This window comes from Anabrus simplex, chromosome 2, assembly GCF_040414725.1.
Source record: "Anabrus simplex isolate iqAnaSimp1 chromosome 2, ASM4041472v1, whole genome shotgun sequence".
Classification (NCBI taxonomy): Eukaryota; Metazoa; Arthropoda; class Insecta; order Orthoptera; family Tettigoniidae; genus Anabrus; species Anabrus simplex.
In genome coordinates, this window is record NC_090266.1 from 642,142,371 (window position 1) to 642,168,585 (window position 26,215).

Consider the following 26,215-nt stretch of genomic DNA (forward strand, 5'->3'; position numbering starts at 1 on the left):
GGTCTGACACTAGACTCATCAGAGTGGGATGTGTCAGACCCTACCCACTGACGCTGGGGTGTATGCAGGTGAACTTATCAGAAGCCCTTATAAGAGGCACAGTCTGCTTCATTCATTCCATCCCTGACCCGGTCACTGACTGAAAAACAGGTTGTGAGATTTTCAAGCAATCCCTTGGTCAAGAATACTATCGTTTATGATAGTTTCTGGGTCAGATCCACTGATTGCTTTAAATTCATATCCATCCATCCATTCATTCATCATTTTTGTATTCTGGTCAGTGGATTGTCATTACATTTCGTACCATTAAGGGCTGATGACCTAGATATTAGGCCCCTTTAAACAGCAAGCATAAGCATAATCATCATCATGAGAATGACAGAAATACACAAGAAGTTTGGAGAATTTATCTTCAATGTTATCTTAGTAGGAACTAAGCCTCCATTCGTAGAAAAGTTTATCACCCTATCTTCTGTGAGAAAGATACTTTTCTCATTCTTGTTATGGCACAGTATAGTAATTAACTGATATTAATGGATTTGCTACAGCCTTCATATATATACACACACATAAAAGAACATGTCCTGACTGACTGATTCATCTTCGCCAAGCCAAAACTACTGGACACAAAGAAATGAAATTTTGAGGATACAATTATATTACAATGTAGGTGCTCGCTAATGGGGGATTTTTGGATATTCAGTCGCTAAGGGGGTGAAAAGGGGAATGAATTTTTAAAATGAGTGTATCTATATCTTAAAACTTTAAAGGTTTACAGATGTAAAAATTGATATTTAGAATCTCCTTCAATAATAAAGAAACACATATTTTTTTTGTTTTCAGAAAATCCCAATAGGAGGGGTGAAAAAAAGGGTTGAATGCCTTTAATGAGGATATTTACATCTCAGAAACTGAAGATATTACAGACCTGAAAATTGGTATTTGGAATATCATTTAAAAACAAACACGTATTATTATTTTTTTAAAATATCTTTTAGGAATGAACGAGTTTTCCGGGGATTTTCTGGTGATACAGACCACTATCTGGTCTGTAGTGAATTAAGTATCTCTAGGCCTAGGGTAGAGAAAGTGATCTGTCTGCAAACGAATAAGGGTAGAAAATCTTCAAGGCGAGGAAATTAAACAGAAGTACATGGATATGATTATAGTGAGGAGTTTCGAACAGTAGACTGTAAGCAGGTTCAGGATATAGAAAGAGAATGGGTGGCATACAGGGATGCTATAGTAGAAACAGCAAGGGAATGCCTAGGAGCAACTGTGTGTAAAGATGGGAAAAGGCGAACATCTTGGTGGAATGATTAGGTGAGAGCAGCTTCTAAACATAAAAAGAAGGCTTATCAGAAATGGCTCCAAACAAGGGCCGAGTCAGACAGGGATTTGTACGTAGATGAAAGAAACAGAGCGAAACAAATAGTTGTTGAATCCAGAAAGAAGTCATGGGAAGATTTTGGTAATAACCTGGAAAGGCTAGGTCAAGCAGCAATGAAACCTTTCTGGACAGTAATAAAGAATCTTAGGAAGGAAGGGAAGAAGGAAATGAACAGTGTTTTGAGTAATTCAGGTGAGCTCATAATAGATCCCAGGGAATCACTGGAGAGGTGGAGGGAATATTTTGAACATAATCTCAACGTAAAAGGAAATCTTTCTGGTAGTGTTGCGAACAGTCAAGCTCATGGAGAGGAGGAAAATTATGTTGGTGAAATTACACTTGAGGAAGTGGAAAGGATGGTAAATAAACTCCATTCTCATAAAGCAGCAGGAACAGATGAAATTAGACCTCAAATGGTGAAGTATAGTGGGAAGGTAGGGATGAAATGGCTTCATAGAGTAGCAAGATTAGCATGGAGTGTTGGTAAGGTACCTTCAGATTGGACAAAAGCAGTAATTGCACCTATCTATAAGGAAGGGAACAGGAAGGATTGCAACAACTATTGAGGTATCTCAATACCAGGCAAAGTATTCAATGGCATCTTGAAAGGGAGGGTGCGGTCAATCGTTGAGAGGAAGTTGGATGAAAACCAGTGTGGTTTCAGACCACAGAGAGGCTGTCAGGATCAGATTTTCAGTATGCACCAGGTAATTGAAAAATGCTACGAGAGGAATAGGCAGTTGTGTTTATGTTTCGTAGATCTAGAGAAAGCATATGACAGGGTACCAAGAGAAAAGATGTTCTCCATACTGGGGGACTATGGAATTAAAGGTAGATTATTAAATCAATCAAAGGCATTTATGTTGACAATTGGGCTTCAGTGAGAATTGACGGTAGAATGAGTTCTTGGTTCAGGGTACTTACAGGGGTTAGACAAAGTTGTAATCTTTCACCTTTGCTGTTTGTAGTTTACATGGATCATCTGCTGAAAGGTATAAAATGGCAGGGAGGGATTCAGTTAGCTGGAAATGTAGTAAGCAGTCTGGCCTATGCTGACAACTTGGTCGTAATGGCAGATTGTGCCGAAAGCCTGCAGTGTAATATCTTGGAACTTGAAAATAGACGCAATGAGTATGGTATGAAAATTTGCCTTTCGAAGACTAAATTGATGTCAGTAGGTATGAAATTCAAGAGAATTGAATGTCAGATTGGTGATACAAAGCTAGAACAGGTAGATAATTTCAAGTATTTAGGTTGTGTGTTCTCCCAGGATGGTAATATAGTAAGTGAGATTGAATCAAGGTGTAGTAAAGCTAATGCACTGAGCTCGCAGTTGCTATCAACAGTATTCTGTAAGAAGGAAGTCAGCTCCCAGATGAAGCTATCTTTACATCGGTCTGTTTTCAGACCAACATTGCTTTACGGGAGTGAAAGTTGGGTGGACTCAGGATATCTTATTCATATGTTGGAAGTAACAGACATGAAAGTTGCAAGAATGATTGCTGGTACAAACAGGTGGGTACAATGGCAGGAGAGTACTCGGAATGAGGAGATAAAGGCTCATTTAGGAATGAACTCGATGGATGAAGCTGTACGCATAAACCGGCTTTGGGGGTGGGGTAATGTGAGGCAAATGGAGGAGGATAGGTTATCTAGGAGAATAATTGACTCTGTTATGGTGGGTAAGAGAAGTAGAGGTAGACCAAGATGACGATTGCACGTTATAAACTTCATATTAGAGCCCGTATTGTCAAAGTATCAACTTGTGAAAATTTGAATTTATACTTCCACCTGTACAATACTTTAATTGTCTTTATTAAAAAGACTGCACTAAATTATACTCGTGAAACATGTTTCGTCCTCTTTACGGGAGTCCAAATACAAAACATTAAAAATAAGGCGAGGACACGTTGAAATAAGTGAATAAAAAGTCTTTGTATCCTGTGACGCGGCGTGATAGCGTCTTGTCAATCTTCAATGTTAAAATGGTGCGACGTGAACATGATGTGAAACATGAACTACAATTAAAATCACAGATTAAATTGTTGTTCAAAACAGCAAATTTTCAATTATAAAACAACGCGAGTGGCTGTGCAAATAAAATTATATGCATATTGTACATAAAACAGTGTGGTGATAATGCCACATTAAAATAGCTTTCTTGATTAAGAGGTGGAGTTATACTGATGATGCAAGTTGAACTTGATTATGTGTTGACTATAGGGGCCTAAAAAGAAAAAGAACAATATGAAAGAATTGAGGAACCAGTTCAATTAAAATATGAACTAAGTGCCCATCCAGTCACTCACCTCCTTGCCCATCTTACGTCGACCACTCCACCTCAAGTGCTAAAGCTGAGTGAGTGATGTCCTCGAAGGTCGTTGAGGACTGACCGTGAGGGGAGGTTGAGGGGAGTTTGATGTAAGGGGAGAGGCGTGAGGTAGAGTATTGCTCACGCACCTTCGTGAAAAGAATTTATTGATTAACTCCTCAAAACGTATATTGGTATCCTCCGATATCTCATTAAGATTAAAAATTGGGTTGCGTTTTTTATCAATATTTATAAAAATGTTTTCCAAAATATTAAATAGATTTTCTTTCTTACATAAATGGAGAATTTGAAGATCTTGTTGTATGCCTGTGAATGTATGATTGGCATCATCCATATGTGAACTGAATGCTGAGAATCTGCTGTACTTTGACGCATTAACATGTTCATTATACCTTATGTTAAAATTGCGGCCTGTCTGTTCAATATAACTGGCGGAACACTGCTGGCACTTTAATTTGTAAATACCTGATTTCTGAAATTTGCTATTGCCGTTATTGATAGTGTGCTGATTAAAGAAAAGATGGGCGTTGTTATTGGTTGTTTTAAAGGAAACTTTCATATTAAGTTTCTTGAAAACATTTGTGATTTTGTATATTTTACTGTGACTATAGGTGAAAAGGGCGTAACTATCTTCTCTCTTTTTGGTATCCTTGGTTAATGTGGAAAATGATTTCTTTTCGAATTTCTTAATAATTTTGTCCACAAATTGCCTGTTGAACCCGTTTCTTTTTGCTATAAAATAAATAGTATCCAACTCATTTTTACGTTCTTCTTCTGACATGGGTATATTATAAGCTCTGTGAATCATACTGTAAAAGGAGGCCCTCTTATGTGCTGCTGGGTGTACGGAACTTTGTCTAATTACGTTTGCCATTTGAGTGGGTTTCCTGAATATTTTAAACCTAAGTTTATTAGTCATTAATAATTGTAATGTCAAGAAAATTTAATGCTTTATTATTTTCACTTTCGAAAGAAAATTAATCTGCGAATCCATATTGTTTAATTGTTCTAATACCTCCTGTACATTAGTAATGCTATGGTCAATTATTGTAAACGTATCATCTAACGTATCTCAACCAGCTTATTATTCCTTTAATGTTATTGATTATACTATTTTCAAGAAAATCCATATAAATTTCCGCCATAATTCCCAAAGCTGGGGCCCCCATAGGAAGACCTTCCTGTTTATATATTTGGCCGTTGATGGTAAGGTAATTATTAGCGCTGACGAACACCAAAATGTTAATAAAATCGGCGATCTCTTGCCTACTCAAATTACTGTATTTAAGTAGATTATTCTTTAAAGATTTATCGTTTTTGATACTGGAATATCCGAGAACATATTTTTGATGTCAAATGAATACATCTTATGGTTTGACTGCATGTATAAATCTTTAATACGATCGCAAAATTCTTTGGAATTCTTAATAGACCTATTACCCTCAAATCTATGTTTTTTTTTTTTTAAATTGTGTACAAATCTAGACGTCTTATATGTAGGGCTATATCTGAAATTAATAATAGGTCTTATAGGTATATTCTCTTTATGCACCTTCGGTAGTGCCCTAGCCGTCGGAATACCTGGGTTCATATTAATAATTTTTTGGGACTCCCCTTCATTAAGGATGAAAGATCGTTTAAGAATATATTATATTCGTCACTCAGTTAGCTTTAGCACTTGAGGTGGAATGGTCGACGTAAGACGGGCAAGGAGGTGAGTGACTGGATGGGCACGTAGTTCATATTTTAATTGAACTGGTTCCTCAATTCTTTCATATTGTTCTTTTTCTTTTTAGGCCCCTATTGTCAACACATAATCAAGTTCAACTAGCATCATCAGTATAACTCCACCTCTTAATCAAGAAAGCTATTTTAATGTGGCATTATCACCACACTGTTTTATGCACAATATGCATATAATTTTATTCGCACAGCCACTCACATTGTTTTATAATTGAAAATTCGTTGTTTTGAACAACAATTTAATCTGTGATTTTAATTGGACTTCATGTTTCATAGCATGTTCACGTTGCACCATTTTAACATTGAAGATTGACAAGACGCCATCACGCCGTGTCACAGGATACAAAGACTTTTTATTCACTTATTTCAGCGTGTCCTCGCCTTATTTTTAATGTTTTATATTTGTGACTGAAGATGTCCCATAAGACGACGAAACATGTTTCACGAGTATAATTTAATGTAGTCTTTTTTAATAAAGACAATTAAAGTATTGTAAAGGTGGAATTATAAATTCAAATTTTCACATGTTGAAGGCGACGATGGTTAGACTCTGTTTCTAACGATTTAAAGATAAGAGGTTTAGAACTAAACGAGTCCACAGCACTAGTTGCAAGTAGAGGATTGTGGCGACGTTTAGGAAATTCACAGAGGCTTACAGACTGCACGCTGAAAGGCATAACAGTCTATAAAGATGTTTGTATGTAATATCCAAGTAATGGGGGTTAAACAGGAGTGACAAATTGGGATGAATTTTTAGAAAGGCTATATCTACACTATATCTCAGAAATGTAAAATGTTACAGATGTAAAAATTGGTATTTGGAATCTCCTTGTAAAAGTAAAGAAACAAAGGTGATTTGTTTTTGGAAACTCCACTTAAGGGGAACTAAAAAGGGGGTGAAATTTTAAAACGAGCATTTCTACAGTATATCTCAAAAACTTAACATGTTACAGAAGTGAAAAAGAAACGTGTACTTTTTGTTTTAGGAAAATCCACTTGGGTGGTGGGGGGTAAAAGTGATGAAAATGTGGTTGAATTATTATTATTAGGATACGGATATCTCGAAAACTGAAGATGTTACAGATGTGAAATTTGGTATTTGGAATCTCCGTTAAGAATACAGAAGTACGCTTTTTTTTTTTTTTTTTTCTTCGGAAATCCGCTTACTGAGGGGAAGGGCATTGACAAATTAGTTGAATTATTTGTATCAAAATACTATTATCTCAAAAACGAAAGATTTTGCAGGTGTGAAGATTGGTATTTGGAATCTGCTTTAAATAAAGAAACACATATTCTCGGAAAATCCAATGGGCGGGTGAATGAATTGAAAAATTAATTGAATTAATTGTATGAGGATACTTACACCTAATAAAAAATAAAGTTGTTACAGACGTGGATATTGGTATTTGGATCTCCTTTAAAAAGAAGGAAAAGCATGTTTTTTGGGGGAAATTATCTTCAGGGGCAGGGGGTGAAAAGGAGTTGAATTCATTTTATGAAGGCACATTTCTCAAAAACCGGAGATGTTAGAGTCGTGATAATTGGTATTTAGAAGATTCTTTACTATTAAAGAAACAAGTATTTTTTCTGGAAAATTCACTTACTTCACTTCACTTTTGGGGGTGGGGGGTGGATATATAAACTTCATGGCGGTGGGGTAAAAAAGGAGTTGAGACCAATTTATTTTACTGTTCATAATGTACTTATTCTGATCGTAAACCAACCGTTTTTAATCTTACCTGGGTTCGTTTTCAAGAGCTGTCTTTGTCTTTGGAGAACTTAAATTACAGTAGATTCTCCTGGCATATAAATAAAAATTTAAACACATTTGAAATAAACGATAGGAATGATATTGACCGTGCAATTGTTCACCTCTGTAATAAGGTCAGTAATGCACGGAAGTATATCATTCGTATCGCCAGAAATCCTGCGCACTTGCCTACGCACGACAATGGTGCTGGTCACATTATCAGCAATGACAATGGCAGCAAATGTAATTTACCGCCAAGTATTGGTCTTACATCTTGCTGTGGGGTCCAGAACATCAACAACAGCAATAATAATAATAATAATAATAATAATAATAATAATAATAATAATAATAATAATAACAACAACAACAACAAAAAACTACATTCAACTAATATCACCCACCCTAATAATAATAATAATAATAATAATAATAATAATAATAATAATAATAATAATGTTCTGAACCGTCGTCAAAATGTACGGACAGTGCTGGAAACAGGTCCTGGCCAGGTTATTACTACGAATGTAGTCCGTCCGTGGGTTCAGTACTGTCAAGGCACCCAAGACGACACCACGCCGGATCTTCTCAAGGATTTGATCCATATTAAAAATGCTTATAGGTAAAGATGGCAAGGATTTAGGGACCCAACTAACTGGGTGGAATACCTGCACCTAGCCCGGGAAGTGCAAAATCGATTGCTGGAAAGAAAGATTGATGAATGGGAGGAACTTTGCCGTAATCTCTCAGAAAACGAGTCGGATCGTGAATTTTGGCGTATTCTCCCAGAAAAAGAGTCAGATCGCAAATTTTGGCGGATTATATATAAAACGTTAAGCATTCAATTATAAATTTCAGTATAATACCGTAGCGAAGCACGGATATCTTGCTAGTATTATATATTAAAATAAATAATTCTGAACATGAGATCCAATTCTGTTGTCAATTGGTTGAATACCAGTTCCATAACAAGAAGAGTTGCATATGAATAAGCTTAGCACTCGTTATATAAATCCCTGATTGATTGTTTAGGCAAATATGAAAGTGCATTTCATGGAATGTTCTAACAGATCTTTATGCTATGCAAGACTGGAAAGTATGAATAAAATCTAATATACCCTTCATGGTAAGTGTACCCGCAACATACTCGCACATATGAATAAAGAAGCAGCTGTCGCTTAGTTACGCAAAAGACATAGGTTCTATTTGAGTTGGCTATGCAGTTTGGGTTGAATAGATGTAAGCTTACCTTCAAAAGAAAGTGGGTTTGAAACTCACCGTTGTTAGCTCTGAAGTTAGTTTTCCGTTCTCTCATCTTCGCACCAGGCTGGACCTTAATTGAAGCCATGGCCATTACATTCTCCATCCTCGCATTGCAGGAAACTGTTGATATGCAAGTCCATAAAAAATAATAAAAAACATACTGTAGCTACTTTTCTTATTTTCCTGTAATATAAATGTAATTTTTGATGTGGTTGCAAGTACATGAAGAAGCAATATAGTCCACAGGCATTTCCTTCTTTACCCCTAACCTCTTTTAATTATAATTCATGCCATGTTCGCTCGCTCTCTCTCTTTCTCACAAAACGTATGTGTTTGTTACGTGACAAATGCCAGGCGTGTTATTTAATACTTTATTAACGGTAATACCATTTTACATAACAGTAGAGAAGAATAAACAAAACAAAACACACTAAAAAGAAAGTTCAATGGAGTATAAGTAGAAAAATATGTTATAGGTTATATTACAAGTAATCACAGGAAAGTAATAATCAAATTAGGAGATTATGTGATTTCTCAATTTTGACAATGAGCAGTTAAATATATCAGTATCCAGTTTGTTTAGAGATCTTGACATTCGTTCAATTGGCCCATTGAATGCGTAGTTAGTTCTATGCCAATTTGTAGACAATGTATTTTTGAACCTTGTGCGTCTGTCTGATACATGAAAACACCCTATTACATACAGTTACAATGGTTGAAACTCCACGAATATTGGGAAATCTCAGTAGCTGTTGCTACGCACAAAATTCTCAAACTGAAGACATCATCCTACCTGAATTATGCATCTAAACCTATGGAGTCGGTACATAACAGAGATAATATTGTTTATAAAAACTACCCTTCAAATTCCCCTTCATCGTACCACTAAATTTAACAAATCCTTTGTTTGCATTGCATCACGTATCTTTAACGTCTTTAATCTTCACCGTTTCGCAAATAACACTAACTGAAGGGTCGGGGGGAAAAAACCAGGTAAGTCACTTTTTCGTCGAAATTGAGATATTGTTACGGTCCGCTTCAGAGTGATCATGCGCATCTATTGAGAGGTCGGAAATGGAAAAAAAAAAAAGCAGGCGAGTCAGGAGAAATTAGCACTCAAAGTTTTGCTGTTGGGGGAAAGAACTAGGGAAGTCAAGCACAAAAGTTGCTTTTTCTCAAGTTGCACAAATATTGACTCTCCTGCTTTTTTCCCCTGACCCTTCAACCCAACTAAAGCAGTCCTTAACAGCTATCTTTCTGGAGGAGTACACAAGAGGCTGAGATCAGGCATTCTTATGTCTAACAATCAGGAATATGTATATCTCTAAGAAAATTGTTTCTCTGCTTTAGCTTTATATTCTTAGATCCTTGTAGTCTAAAATAATAAATGGGCTTAATGATTTACTTTCTTACTTATTATATAAGGTGTGTTTTAATTTAACTGGATTCGGTATCTGTATTTTCATTTTTTTTAAAAGTTTAATGTTTAGTTTAATATTTCAATATTATAAAAATTTAGTTAGTGTGTTCATAAACCTGTATTGTATTATACGAAGACGCTACATAAAGGGGCTTTTCAGCCTCAGTGATATGTAAATCATCAGTAAATTCAAATTTAATATATCACACCCTTTGAAATTGTGTGTTCTTCAAAATGTCAGAATTTTGTACTTTCTTTTGTTTTGCTTTTTTCCAGGTTCCTGCCACACGAGAAGTGCTTGGATCACTTCCAAATGTTTTCAGTGCCTTGTGTCTTAATTCTCGGGGTTTAGAATCATTTGTTAAGTACAAACCGTTCAAGAGACTCTTCAAAGTTCTACTTTCCCCTGCCTATTTGGGAGCTATGAGACGTCGCAGAAGTTCAGATCCAATTGGCGACACGGCTTCCAATTTAGGAAATGCAATGGATGAACTTATGAGACATCAGCCTACGCTTAAATCTGAGGCTACGTGTGCTATAATACAGGTATTTAATATTATATGTATAAACTCGTAGTTTTTTCCAAACTGTTATTTGCTTTGAAAAATTGTATATTACTGAACTAAAAGAGAACACTAAAAATGCATAAACACTGTTTATCTGAACTGATTATGTAAACAATAATTCTGTATTAAGTTCACTCTTTAAATTAATATTTTAAAATAGATGAATGAATGATCTTTTAAATTTAAAAGGATTTCATTGAAAAAATGAAAATTATTGTGAAATATTCTGAAATAGTTTTCTGATGGTGATGCAGGTATATATCTGAAAGATGCAAAATGAAGTGACACTGATGCCCAAAAATATGACATCTTTGTTAATTAAAATGATGTACAGTACTGTAATTCAAACTATTGTTAAATATAGGTAAGTCTTTTGCTTTGTAGTGTTCATAGTGTTGCAAAAGTATTTATTTTCAAAAATGTATATAAGGTGGACTTCTTTCTTTCTTTCTTTCTTTCTTTCTTTCTTTCTTTCTTTCTTTCTTTCATTTTGGCCAACTGTGAACCACTTTAATTTGATTTCAGCTGCTTCTGGGCATTGATCTGCGGCCAGTAATCCTTCATTCTTTCACTCTGCAACATTCTTCTCTCTTCCTTCCATGGTGTTTGGGTCCGCAGACTAACTTTTTCTTGGAAACTCTTTGTGTTCTTTATTTTCAACTTGTAAGTTTGGCTGTTGCTTATTTCTGATCCTTGTATTCCCATTTTTGTCAGGTCTTTCTTCACTTCCTTATGCCAGCGTACCACAGTTTTCCTGGTCTCAAAAAACCTTATTATCTGGTTGGTCAGTCTTCCTGGGTCCATTCTGTAGATTTGCCCAAAGAACATTAATGACATTTAAAATTTTTCTGGATTATCCTGATTTTCGGTCATATTTAAGTCCCATTTAAGATGGATGAACAGGTTTCTACTGTATCTACTCAGAAAGTAAAACACAAGACTATTTTGTATAAGAAATTATTTTCAGAGATTTGAAATATTAACTCTCTGCCTGAAGTCTACACATGAAACTAAATCTTACGTCAAACTACTATGAAAATGTTGGGACTGAGCTCGATAGCTGCAGTCGCTTAAGTGTGGCCTGTATCCAGTATTCGGGAGATAGTGTGTTCGAGCCCCACTGTCAGCAGCACTGAAGATGGTTTTCCTTGGTTTCCCATTTTCACACCAGGCAAATGCTGGGGCTGTACCTTAAATAAGGCCATGGCCGCTTCCTTCCCACTTCTAGCCCTTTCCTGTCCCATAGTCGCCATAAGCTCTGTGTCGGTGCGACGTAAAGCAACTTGAATGTTGATGACCACTCATATTCAGAATGTTTGACGATATGGTGATGGGACAAAATATTCGAGAAGTGCGTGTAATTTCTCTCTCTCTACAAGGTGAATGGTGCATTTAAAATGCTAACAATAAGGATTTAACCAAATTTGAGGGGATGTTATTTCCTTCATGAATGTAAGCCATGTGTGAGAAATGACTCTTCATTACTCTCATTTTGATAGTCATTGTACAAGGGAAATGCTGAATTATAGGTTGTTAGAGTTTCAGGAATACACCACCATGTGCAGTCTGATGTTCTTATCTTAGCAACAAGCTACCTGTAAAATATGTACTGTGGAGAACGAGAGCCACAATTTGAGTCTCAGCCAACAAATGTGGGATTTTTTAAATTATTCTTTTGGTTCAGATAACATAAAATGGTATGTCCCGTGGCTGCATTCATAACATCTACATCATCCTTCTCCTTTTCCCCTTATCCAGTTCTGCTGCGTCAGGGCATTTATGGCACTTTTCCACCTTTCTCTCTCCTTCCAAAATTCCTCTTCCATCATTTTGTCCCAGCCCAGGTTTCTACTAGCACTCCTCCTCATTGAATCAATCCACCTTGTTCTAGGTCCCTCTCATTCTCGCACTCTCGAACTCCATCTCCGTTGTCTGTTACAATATTATTTTCTCTTCCATCCTGTTTACATGTCCTAACCATCTTAGTTTATTCCTATCACTTCTCTCAATTACATTTTCTATTCAGCCTTCCTTTCTAACATCTTCATTTCTTACTATGTCTTTCTTTGTCTTTCCTGTCATACTTCTTAGGTGTTTCATTTCCCTGGCTTGAATTGTACTCTCCTCCCTACTGTCACTGCCCAGGTCTCAGCTGCATAAGTCAATATGGGTACATAACACACTTTGTACATTATCTGTTTACACTTCCTTGGTACTTCTTTATTCCAGACAATGTTTCTTACACTCTTTGTAGAATGTATTGCATCTATAATCCTCACTACAAGCTTTCTTGCCAGTTGCTTGAAGTATGGAGAATATTTATGACCACATAATTTAGCCAGGTTATGTGGACTGTCTACCCAGTGCTGAAAGGCTCAAAGGGACTCACGTATGTTATATCCATGACCGTACGTGTCAGCTGTTTGATCATTTCATTACTTCTCTCGCCGAAGTGCAGTAGTAAATGCATAAGGTATTAGATCTCTCGGATATCTCATTGAGATTAAAAATGGGATTGTGCTACTGCTCCAAATGTAAAAAATAATTTTATATTATAGTTAGTGAAGCACCCTTATCAGCTGTTTTAAGAATCATCACATCTGTTCAATAGACCTGAAGTGTGATTACACTCCTCCACATGTCCATTATATTTAATAGCGTTAACATGCTCGGAATACCTTGTAGTGAAACCTGGTAGCAAACTCTTCAAAAGCTTATACTCCTGATGGCATAATGTTAATTGATGGGAACCTTTTGGGTAGGATGGAAAGTTTACGTACAAAGAAAACTATCGCGTTTCGGGATGGAATCATACAGATTGTTATATCGGGACAGGGTATGTAATATGATCTGCTTTTGTGTGTATCATAATGAACAGCTGTAAAAGTCATAACACTGTGAAGACTGTAAATACTATAAATATTACCTGTAGTGGAGTGAAATATAGTCCGTATGTGTCACTAATGAATTGTAGTTATATAAAATGGATCCCTCTAAAGCACTAACCAACTTAACAGAAAATTTCGTTAGTATTGTAAGTCATTCCATTAAAAATTTACTATTTACATGTACACAAAAAATTACTTCACAGCTCGCAAGAAGAAGTGAACGAACTGTGTAACTGCCTTACATCCACAAGACCACAGACCAAACTGCCAAGGTCCTCCTCAAACACAATATAAAAACCATGTTTGGCACCATCACCAAAATTGCCCACAGTTTAGTTAAAAGAAAGGACAAATTGTCCCCACTTTTACACCCCGGGGTGTACAAAATTTCCTGTACTTGCAGCAAGGTAATATGTTGGCCAAACATGCCGGTCCATTGGGACTCACCTTGCATCAAGTAACAATTTAAAAAAAATATATCAGTTTCAACCAGCCAGACAAATTGGCAATCGCTGAGTACGCCCTATTGCCGGGTCATGGTATGGTATTCCCAAGATGTTCAAGCTCTTACCCAAACTAGATACTGCAGGTCCAGGATTATACGGGAAGCTGCGGAAATTCGCAGAAATCCTAACAATTTCAACAGGGACACTGGCTATCAATTAAGAAATATGTGATTGCCAGCCATTGATGATTTATATAGGTAGTTCTCTTCCCTGTCCTTTCACTATAGTTATTGCGTTTTGGTGTTTTAAAAATTCATACATTCCTCACCACCAGATGTTCCATTCCACACTTGTGTCAGAGGCATACTTTAATGTGTACACCAGTTATACCCCCTTCCTGAACAGATTCTTATGGCGCTGTACCACGCATGGTTTGCCATCTGGTGAAGAATGAACGTACCACTTACTCTTCTATTACTAACGTCTAAATTCAAACCTTCATTATTGTAGAAGTCTTCCTCGTGAACAGTCAAGAATTTCTTCTGAAGATGCGGAGCAAAGTTATCTGCGAAATGCAAAAAGTTTCACCTTGTTTTCTTTACACGGCGTAAGCCCAAAAGCCCATATGAGGGGGTTAGGGGCCAAGGGGTACAAGTGACAGAAAGTTACTTTTGAGAAAATCGAGGTTAAGTTTAGATTGGATAATTCATTCTAGGACATACATATGGAAATATTGTTTATATATCATGTTAAGATAGTGTTTTGTGTCTCTGTGCCTATTGTTACTGAAGCAAAAATTTCCATCAATCGACAGTTATAATTGATACCGTGATAAAGGGTACCCCTTGGCTTCCAAGTGAGAACTGAAAAGGTAGGATGTGAAAAAAATATTACATGACTTTGCAAATCTACTTGTATAATATGAACCAAAATTAAATACAGAACAATTGTCTCATAAAATTTATAAAATGAACTGTAAATTTTTGAAAATTATATCTTCATATTAATGAACTTATTAATAAAAAATAAAGAAAATATAATCAACTCTAAATTTCTTGAAGCATTTCATTTGATCTGAATAACTGTCAAAGATATTGTCAATTGCAATTGCATTGTCTGAGTAACTGTTCTTCGGGAAAATGCGTTCAACTCGTGCTGCACAGGTTGGTTCTGAGACCTGCAACTGGTTCGTTTCTGTTCTGTTTTTCCTCCGCAAGCTTCGATCGACTCTATGCTCTTGTGGACTGACTTGGGCACTAAGTTGTCTGTAGAATCTGTGCTGTACAGGAGGAACGAATGGTAGAAGGTTGAAAATCTTGGTACTTATTTCCTTTAAGTTTTGGCAATGTTGACCTGCAAGTAAGCGGTAGCAATGTTTGAACAACTTTTGCAACTGCTTTAGTTTTCATGTTGTATGTTAAGAATTCCATGTCTTCGCTGAATGTACATGGATCACCCTTTTTGAAGTGCAGCCACTGCATTTCTTGAATTGCCTTAACAGCTCTTGGAAACAACGGTTCATTCGCTTCTAAAGCGACAAAATCCCCGCCATCCATTTTTACTAACTTAAATCGTTTTAATGACTTTGCAATTACATCAATCCAGTCTTGAGAAACGTAGATGCTCCTATCTGAACGTTTCTTAGCCCACTCAATAATGCCAAAGTTTTCGTCACAATCGTTATATGAATGGCCAGAGAGAAGAAATTTGTGGTAAACGGTCTGAATGCGAGTATTGTTAACTACGTAGAGCCAAAATTTCACTATATAGTGGCTTTTGTTTTGTCCTCCCATATAGCCACCAAGTGCGGTCAAATGCATGATGGTAGGTGAGAAACTGTTAATAAATATCAGCCGACAAGACAGGGTCTCTTGATATCCCCGGGAAGCCTCGCCTTTGTGCCACATAAACCTAAAAGCATTTCCTGTTCCCAAACCATGAATACACAAATTGTAAGTCCACAATAGTCGGGAGTAGTACACCTTGGAGCACGTTAGTACTAGCATTGGGAGCATCTTCTGCCACATGATTAGGATCATTTTCAACCAGTTTTGTACATTCCCCAGTTGTTTCCGAACACTTTCTGCTTTCCGTAGATAGAACTCCTTTTCGACAAGAGCATTACTATTTTCTGAAGGCAAACCATGGTCAATGGTATTTTGCAGCTTATCGCACATGGCACACGTGTCTGTATGTGGCCTATGGAAACTGAGATTAAAGCCTGTGTTAAAAATATTTTGGTAACAGCTTTCCCGTACTGGTTGAGTTTGCTCCCCCTCACAAAATTCCCAATAAAGCTGATACATTCTCTTAAGGTTTAGGTTAACGGTGAGATATTTCTTGTTAGGTGCTTGCTGGCATGAATAATAGCTACTGTACTCTGGGAAGTTTCCAGTGTGTTCCTTTACCAGCACTACTTTAACTTCTTCAGTTTATTTCCATCGTTTCCGTATATAAAAAAAAGATAATATATGTACAAATGGAAAGAAGAAAGTCAGTACAGTTGCTTTATTCACTTGTAATTACTACAGACGTTAACTTCACGTCAAAACAGTAACATTGTGTACATTAATGAGCAGACATTAATGGCCAAGTCACATATACCTCTTGGCCTCTAAATAAAACCGACAATTTACTAAGCAGTTTTTCTTTCACTCACCAGATCACAGCACCCGATGAAAGTGCACTTGTACCTCTTGGCCACAATAATTTTACATATATTAGGTATACATTTTTGCACTAAACTAATTTTTTATCAAAAATGTCACTTGTACCCCTTGGTCTCTCACCCCCTTATATAATGTTTACAGATACCTTTCTTGCTTTATTGTTGTCCACATTGAAAATAAACTGGGATTGGACTCGCACACTTCTATGTATCATTGTAAGTTGATCCCGAGCTAACCAGTTTAAATAGACTTTTATAATCATAACATAAACCAGAAATATTTATTTTTTAAATCTCTTCAGAAATTATTGTTCTTCAATTTTATATCTTTGTGTCATTGTCATGTCAATTTTTAAGATTGATGGGTGAAAAGAACTTCCAAGAAAAGTTGAAACTAGTAGCATCATGTTTTAATCTATAGTTACTATAATAAATGTGTATTGAATAGGTGGAGCTTTCTTCATTTCAGTTGTAATTATCTTCAATACGGACCACTATGAAAATAATAACTTATACTCTAATTCTCTGAGTTCTTCTGTTTTCTAGAAATTTAGCCACCAATTCAACCACTCTTATCTAGTACTGTAGTGCTCAGTTTTGTCAGCAGTCTTCCATGATCTATCCTATAGATTAGTCAATTGCAATACAGTCCATTTGACCTCCTGAATCTAGAATAGCCTTTGCTAAACCTAAGATACATTCTGTCAAACCAGTTACTAATTTTGCAAACATATGATATAATTAGAAAGAATGCTTTCCCAGAACTTAAATGCAATGCATGGCATCACCCATTCATTGTATATTGAGGCTACTATAGCAGCTCTCCATTGCTTTTGTATAGCTCCTTCATGCAAACAGTAATAAAATAAATATGGTACTTCAGATATAGTACTACATGCCAACTCATTGCCTTCAGTATATCACCAGAAATCTTAAGAATTTGAGCTGTTTTTATAGCTTTCAGCTCTTGTATCTTTTTGTATATACACTCATGTTCATAAAAAACAGAACACCTTGAAAGACTAGAGATACGAAGATCATATTCACAGGACATGTTCTGCAGAAACGATGAGCATTTCAATCTCCTAGGTTCAGCATGTGTCCTGTTGCTTAGTAGGCACTGGGTCCTCAATGGGCACTGATAACTTGTTCCAGGCATGATGGCATTGACGTGTGTAAGGCACGAAAGGCGTCCTGGGGTATAGCCATCCATGCTGTATTCACCTGGTTCCACAGTTCATCTTTGGTGGTTGCCTTTGGGTCACAGCGCCGCACCAGTCGTTTCACCATATCCCACACATTTTCGATTGGCGACAATCCCGGTGATCGGGCGGGCCTGAGCAACAGTCTGACATACTGTGACGACAAGAAGGCACTTGTTCATGCAGCAACATGTCGTCGCGCATTGTCGTGCTGAAATATGGCGTCTGGGGTGTTGTACAGAAAGGGTATGGCTATGATTTGCCGGATGTCATTCACATAGGTCAAACTGGTCACAGTGCCCATGCACCAACTCTGATTTGTGGTTGTACCCTGTAGCACCCCACAACATAAGGCCTTAACTTGGTGCTGTATGTTTTGTGTGGGAATACAGTCAATGCGATGGCTCTCCCTCTGTCTGCGGCGAACCAAAATGCGGCCATCATTTTCAAACAAACAGAACCTGGATTTGTCAGAAAACACTATCTGCTGCCATTCCTGTCCCCAATGATGTTCTGTACACTATTGCAGTGTAGCATGTTCATGCACATTAGTCAAAGATAGGAGGAGAAGTGGACAGTGCACTGGTAACCCAGACTGTAATAAACGGCGACGGATGGTCACTCCTGATAGTGTACAATGTGTTACACTGTTCCACTGTTGCGCCAGAGCCGAGGAGGACTCGGATCTGTCCTGCAATGCCATTCGGATGAGGTGAGTGGTCTGGGTGTTGGGACCAGACCCATCTCATTGTGTTCTACAGCCTTCTGCGAAATTTTCTGTACAAATCTGTTGCACTGCCGACACTCTTCGTCCCACATGAGCAGCAATTTCCTGGATGGGTGCATCACGTTCTCTCATGCCAATACTGCGCCCTCTTTCAAACTCGCTCATTTGACGGTGCGGTTCTCGCATATGTCTGTGAGGCTTCCTGCATGTCTGCTCAAGTCACACTGATCCATTACCTTTGGTTTATAGCGACGAGAGCCTAAGGCACATTTTACCAGTCGGTGGTGGTGTGCCGCAATATCGATCTGGACCTTGAAGCTGAGGGTCGACGTGGTTCAAATGCTAATCATTTCTTCAGAACTTACTAATGCACATGTCCTGTGCATATGAACTTCCCATCTCTAGTCTTTCGAGTTGTTCTGGTTTTTATGAACAATAATGTATATTTTATTATAGGTAAATTTCAGTAATTCGTCAGTATTAGTCATCTCTTCATACTGGACATTATACTTACGTCCATCTATAGTAACATGCTGCTGACCAAGTACTACTGCCTTTTGGGCTTCTGTGCTAGTACGGGATTAGCGGTAGCTACAGTATTTCCTCATATATTAGATCCCCCCCCCTGGCATTTCAAGATGAAAATGGGGAAGAAAAAGAAAAAGCTCACATTATTATAAGATTCCCTCAATGAAATTTGTCAGAAGTGAATGACAATTCTGCTTTGAAGCGGATATAGGCCGTACTGCAGCTCTGATGGCATCACACAAATTTGTGAATAGTTTCGTCTGTCCGACCCGCGTAATGAAAATGCATCAAAGTCATGCAGTATGCCTGTGTTTCTTTGTTGAGAAATGTTCGCCTCTGTAGTGTACTGCAGCTGCGATGATATCACATAAATAGGCAAACATTTTCATATATCTGACGCGCACATTGTAAGCTCGCATGAGTCATGTGATGTGTCTGTATTTTGTGGTTAAAATGTCCACCAGCGAAATAGTCTGCTGTTCTCGGGAGCCTGAGTTCGCTTCTTGATACGGCTAAAGATTTAAGAATGGCTTGTAACAGTGCATAACTTAACGGTGTAAAAATAAGGCCATATTATCAACAGAATATACGAGAAAATCCACTTTAGACTATTAGTTTATAACACCAAAAGTGTAAAAATGATGTATATACGCCACCATTTTATAATAGTGTATGACTTAACTGTGACAAATTAAGCCCGTATCATTAATAGAATTTACGAGAAAGATTCACTTCGAGACCACTATTTCCTTGGAGTATATTCTGTAATATCATTTTATGATCTTTTATTACAGTTGTGCTCTATTTGTTCATTATTATGTAAAAAAAACATTCATACTTTTAGAATCCATATAAGAGGCACAACTTTAGCACTTAACCTTAAATATAACCATCTCATAACGGCCTATTAGATCATATTGTTTTATCACCTGTGTGTTACACATTAATTTTTAGTCAGTTATTGTAATATCATCTATTTTAACATAATGTCTTATTTAAAATGTTGTTTTAGGACAATTTGACTTAATTGTGTAAATAAGTTTTCATGGCTGATGATGACCCCGAGTAGGGTCGAAACTAGTACCATGTTATAATGTAATGTAAACATCTGCATTGAAAAAATTACTGTATTGAATAGGTGGAATGTCTAATTTTGAATAAATCATATTTAATCTTAGCTCAATACAGACCAATTAGAATGAAATTCATAACTCTTAATTTCCTATTGTTGTAAAAAACCCATCCTAGTCAGCTTGATGTTAAATCACTAGCAAAAAAAATTAAGAAGTTGAAGTTTTGGAGAAGCTTTTTTTTTTTTAAATAAAAAGCATCAAAGTAACCTACGGAGGAGCATGGGAACATCCCCTACGAACAACACGGTGACAGGTAGTGTGTAGAGAGGGAGCAACAGAAAGGACAGACAAGGACAAATTTGAAGCCACCAAAGCCAGTTGCTCTACAATTATTTCTTCTCTGCCCACTATCATCTTATTTCTGTGGCAAGCATCTACAGTCCATAAAGAAACTATTCTTGAATTCCTCTTGATGTGTGGGAACTATAGGATAAATACAAGAAATAGGAGAGAACAAATATGAAGAACTCGGATGATTGAAGACAAGGAACACAGGACTAACGCAGAAGGGGTAGCAGAAAAGGAACCTGACAGGTTATAATGAAAATAGATTATACATGTACAAATATAAATCATCGGGGATTTAGAGATGTTTCGGTACAGAATTTTCTTGCTGGTAGATTTTAAGTACTAGGTATAAAGGAAGGTTGAGAACAAGTTTGTAGAAATTAATTGCCTAGATTTAATTGAGGAAGAAGCTAAATTTATCATTATTATATTATAGTGTGTTTATGCATTAAAGCTAGAAACTGGATGGCTTTATAATTGAAGTTCCGAGAATGTTGAAATATTATCTGTACGTATTGGGCATAATTTTGTTTGTATAGAAAATATAACATTTTATGCCATTTGTTTAAGATTTTTGGATATATATGCTTTCTGGGGATAGTTTACAATGTTTCTTGTTGATTGTTTCATTACCTATTTCAGCTGCTTGAGGAACTCTGTGAATTGGGTAGGGATCCCAAATATGTTTGTTGGCGTCCTCAGAGCAAACAAGATACCTCCCCAGTACGTGTTTCTCGTCCCTCTGGAAATAATGAAGGAGGCAGCAGTGAAGAGGAAGATGATGATGAAGAAGAGGCCTCTACATCATCTCATCCTCAACGAGATGAAGCAGATTCAACAAATCTCAATGAGAGGACTCCTATCCCTCTTATAGATTATATTGTGAATGTGGTAAGCTTCATGTTGTCCTATTGAAATTTTGTTTTTAAATGGTTCTTACTAAATTGTATTCCACCTGTTGGGTTTTGGACATTTCCAGACTCAAAAAGTGATGAACGGAAAATTTCTTAAGTCCTTGACTACAAGTATAATTAAAGGGAAGCAGCACATCTTCATAGAGATTTCTTGGCAAGTTAACAAAACTATGCTCTGCATGGCTTTACTTCTAAGGTGACAGTTTGCAAAAATATTTTGAGCATTGCCTTGCCTATACTGCCTATACCTGTACCTATACTGCCTTACTGTAGAAATTGTTTTAGAATGGGTTTTACTGCACTGAGAACATATCTACTTGGAAAAACAAATTAATTGCTAGTGAAAACATTCACAAAAACTTCAAAGTCACTGTGTGCACCTACTAACAACATTCTTCACTATAACGAGAATACATTATTAAGTACAAAATAAAATGATAAAATAAAAGGTTGCTCACAACTAACGGATGGTACAGGAAAGAGGTTATGGCCTGTGAAGTGAACACTCCACTGATCTCAAGAGTCACTTTCATGCCACTTGTCTTTCCCAAACTACATTTTGCACTGAGACAGACGTGGTATACAGAGACTGAACTAGATGCACTAACCAACTTACGGTTGTAAATAAAACTACAGCTACACTGGACTACTAAAACTGTAAAAAAATTATAGGTTATGCTGTACTAAAATGTAAAGTACGCTATACTACATTATACTATACAAGAGGGATAAAGACTAGAAATATTAATATGTAAAACGCAAAATACATGAAAAATTGCAAAAATCGCCACCGTACCAAATACAATACATGCTCAGTCAGGTAGTTTTACCGCTTGGTGAATGTACACAGGACAGTTGGCAACTAAGTTTGGAGATTGTGCTCATAAATTGATACGAAAGGCAGCTTGGGATTGGTTGGATTTTTGTGTTGCCACCCACAAACACCAGATAGAGCTAAAGTAGGCTAAAATATCAATTTAGAAGGTGTAATATTCAGAGTACACCCACATTGCTGCTGACAGAATGTCCCAATTTTCCAATTTTAAAATGCAGTCCATCAAACTTCATCACAGACTGCTCCTTTCTATGATTTAGAACACTGGGCGTCTTGGCTGTACACTTCTTCTTCTTCTTCTCTCTTTTTTTTGGGGGGGCGGGTGGCACTTTTCAGGTAGCTTCAAGAATTCTCTACATACTCATATAATTTCTCTTTCATTTCATGAAATCTTCTGGGTTAGGTAGTGATCTTGATCCTCTCCTAAAAGTATGCTGTCATTTCCATCAGCATGCCATTTTTTTCTCATCTAATACTGAAGTACTACTAGATGATTCTGTATCTTCTTTGCAAAGAAGTCTTTTGTGTATAGACTGCTAAAGATTATTTTAGATTGCGTTAGGGAAAATTAGTGGGTCTCTTATTCTGTTATTGTGGTGAAGTATAAGAGCAAAATCTTGAGGTTCCTGTGCCTGTTTATCAACTTAACCAGGACATTCTTTCTGCTTTTCAAACACTTTTGATGTTTTTTAAAATTTCATTTCTTAATGTGCTTTGAGGCGCGCGGCTGTGAGCTTGCATCCGGGAGATAGTAGGTTCGAATCCCACTATCGGCAGACCTGAAGATGGTTTTCCGTGGTTTCCCATTTTCACACCAGGCAAATGCTGGGGCTGTACCTTAATTAAGGCCACGGCCGCTTCCTTCCAACTCCTAGGCCTTTCCTATCCCATCGTCGCCATAAGACCTATCTGTGTCGGTGCGTCGTAAAGCCCCTAGCAAAAAAATAAATAAATATATATATGTGTGCTTTGCACATGTCCAGTTCTCTTCTGTAGGTTCAAACTGAGTTCTGACAACTCCTGCAGAACATCAAACATCAGTCCTAAGTCCAAAAGAAAGTTTGTCAGTTGGTTGGAGTTTTTTTAACTATCATATGTGCTCTTTCTCTTCACTCTCCTTATTAGTTCTTGCTATGTCAAAGTGGTAAAGCAGAACTTCATAGTTTTCCCAGTCAGCAAAAACAGTGTTGTTGACAACCATCTTATTGACAAAACTCATCCATTTCTCAATATCAGAGGTATCTATTCTGAGCTCCCCTGCATTCGTAGGAGAGACATGACAGATGACATGACTTAAGATTTGTCATGAATAGCTTCAAAGCTGTTCACATTTCCAGTGTCTTTGACAGCATCATTAATTGAAAATTCCAGCCTACGGCTAGCAGAGTGCTAAACAATTCTGTATGGTAACTTTTCTTTAACCTTCTTAGTGCCAGAGTTACTGTGGGCGATCCTCAAAAAATTAGTGGAACTTGCCAGCGTCACTCTGAGGGACACTTCATCCCTTTGTTTGGTAGGCTTCTAGACCAAAAATTGCATGTAATCTTGGCATGTCCATTAAAGAGAGTTCAAGCTACTACGTTCTGTCGATAAACACAAGCGATACTTAAAGTTCATTGACTTGTGTACGCACAACTCGTAAAAGTATGGCATTGGAGTTTAGGAAGAGCGGTGTAAGAGAGGATGAAATGAAAGAACTAATGATTCCAGGAACTGTCGAGGAACCTGTGCAGGATTATCCTGGCTAACTCTTAGAGTGCCGGGGAGCATAATCACGCTCCCCTGTAGGCTAGCGAAAAGTGCCAGGACTACCATCACGCTCCATGTTGCAGCTGTCTGTGTTAGTCGTAATAGTTTGCACATATCAGACAGATGGCAGCTCCAGTTGGCATCACTCTGTAGTAGAAACTACTTGGTTTCTAAATCTACCACCAGAATCTCTGTGAAGCATGTTGTGTTATGATTTTTCTATTTCATCTGTTTGGCCCGTACCTGCAAACCATGTGTTTATAATAATGGCAACTAGTTCTCTTGGTGTATTTTAAAATAACGATTGAGTGACTATTCTGATTATGTCCAGGTGATGATTAAGATGATATTGTGAGTGATAATAATGCTGTTAATGTTTCAAATAATGGTACTGGTGATGTAATATGACCTACAGTGACAGTGATTCATTCTGATTCAGATGGTAAGGATAATGACGGGAATAATTATAGAGTTGACGGAGGCAGTAATAACGATGACCAGATTCCTGACTTCCGTGAAATTCAGTCCGATCACGATGTACTATTTCAACCCTGTACTGCATTCCTTGATATGCCTGGTCCTAAATGTGCACCACCTCCTGATGCTGGACCAAGTCAATATTTTCATCTATTTTTCACCCTCTCTCTGTGGTAATTGATAGTGAAGGAAACAAACCAGTATGCCTGCCAATTTCTGTTTCGTATGCAGTAGTTATCGCTTAATTCTAGAGCCAGGGAGTGGTAACCTGTCAGTGTTGTGGAAATTACGGCATTTATAGCTGTTACTGTTGAAATGGGAATAACTCGTAGGCTTACTATATTTTTGTACTGGGCTAAAAATTCCGGGAACATTCCATGGTTTGGGGAAATGTTTTCCAGAAACAACATTCCAGTTAATTATAAAATTCTTCTAAGTAGTGGACAATAATACATTTTTCCGCAGGCCATCGGAACTAAGATCCATGTTATAGGATATAAACTTCATGGTTTTGATCCGTATTGAATTGTGATCACAATAATAATTATAAAATTAATGTCGTAATGGTCCACCTTTTCAATACTATAATATGCAATATACTGTATTTACGCGAATAATACGCGCATATTTTTTAAAAAAGTTTGAGGCACGAAATTGGGGTGCAGGTTTTATTTGCTTCAAGGTTGCCAACACGCTCCTGGCTCACCTAGTTTTTGATGCTGACCGTCTTACTAATAAAAAGTCCTTATACACTTGTTCAACACTTGTATAGTTATACAGTGTATAAACCCTGTATAAACGTTGTACATGTTTTCTTACTAATAAACGTGGTATAAGCATTGTATTAATATACAGCACATTACACTCGTTCCAAGTCGAAGGGTATTTTGCACGTTCACCACCTTTATAATCACTTCTGCTGGTTATCTACGAGCAAAACTTTCCAGAAAGTCTCGCAGTAGCACGGCATGTTGAAAAGGCAGTGGCAACACAAAGTGAGACAGCTGGAAATTGGCTTATATTGATATCAACATTTCTTCAAGTTGCTTGTGTAATAAACGCCACAAAAGAAATGGAAAAGCTTAAGAATGTGTAATAAACGCCACAAAAGAAATGGAAAAGCTTAGGAAAAGATCAAGAGCTTCTAATTGGGATAGCATGGAAAATATAAGCAATTGTAATTGAATCGGTGTGTTGAAATTGGCACACTTTCCAAAATCCTTACTTTTTAGGAGAAAGGAAAAATTCTTTTATAGCCAAAAGAAAGGTTTGATCAAAAAAGTTTCTATTAGGCATTTGTACATCATATATCTGCGTATTCAACTACAAAGTATGGAAATCATATTACGTACAGTTTTCAGGTTATACAATTTTTTACGTCAAGGAATACCGTATTTACTCGCATATTGATTTCACTTCGAAGCGGGTACAAGTCTTATTGCAGCTCTGATGACGTCGCACAAATTTGTGAGTAGTTTCGTCCGTATGTCCTACGCAATGAAAATGCGTCAAACCCATGCTTTACACCTGTGTTTCGTGGTTAAGGAATGTCCGCCTCTGTAGCGTAGGTCTACTGCAGCTCTGATGACGTTGCACAAACAGATGAATAGGTCCAACTTTGTGTCCAACTCGCGCATGCAAGCATGCATCAGTCATGCTATATGTCTGTGTTTAGTAGTTAATAATGTCCGCCAGCGTAATGGTTAGCACAATTAGTTGCTGTTTTCGGGGGTCTGACTTCGATTCCCGGTACCGTACTGCCAGAGATTTACTAATGGCTGGAAGGTTGATATGCGGTAAAAGCGGTACATGTAATTCCCCTCCACTGGGGGTGTGTCTTAACCCTTTCAAGGTCGGGTTTTCTAAACGCTCGCATACCCCACAATTTAGGTTTTT

General features: G+C 37.2%; 1 protein-coding gene across 1 annotated transcript in view; it reads left to right on the top strand.

Moving 5' to 3' along the window:
- Positions 1 to 26,215, top strand: part of HUWE1 (HECT, UBA and WWE domain containing E3 ubiquitin protein ligase 1) — a 1,366,532-nt gene that overhangs the window by 240,378 nt on the left and 1,099,939 nt on the right. Inside the window, exons 11-12 of the mRNA XM_068226019.1 lie at positions 10,175 to 10,444; positions 20,987 to 21,235. Of these exons, the coding sequence (XP_068082120.1) occupies positions 10,175 to 10,444; positions 20,987 to 21,235 (519 nt within the window). The remainder of the gene's footprint in view (positions 1 to 10,174; positions 10,445 to 20,986; positions 21,236 to 26,215) is intronic.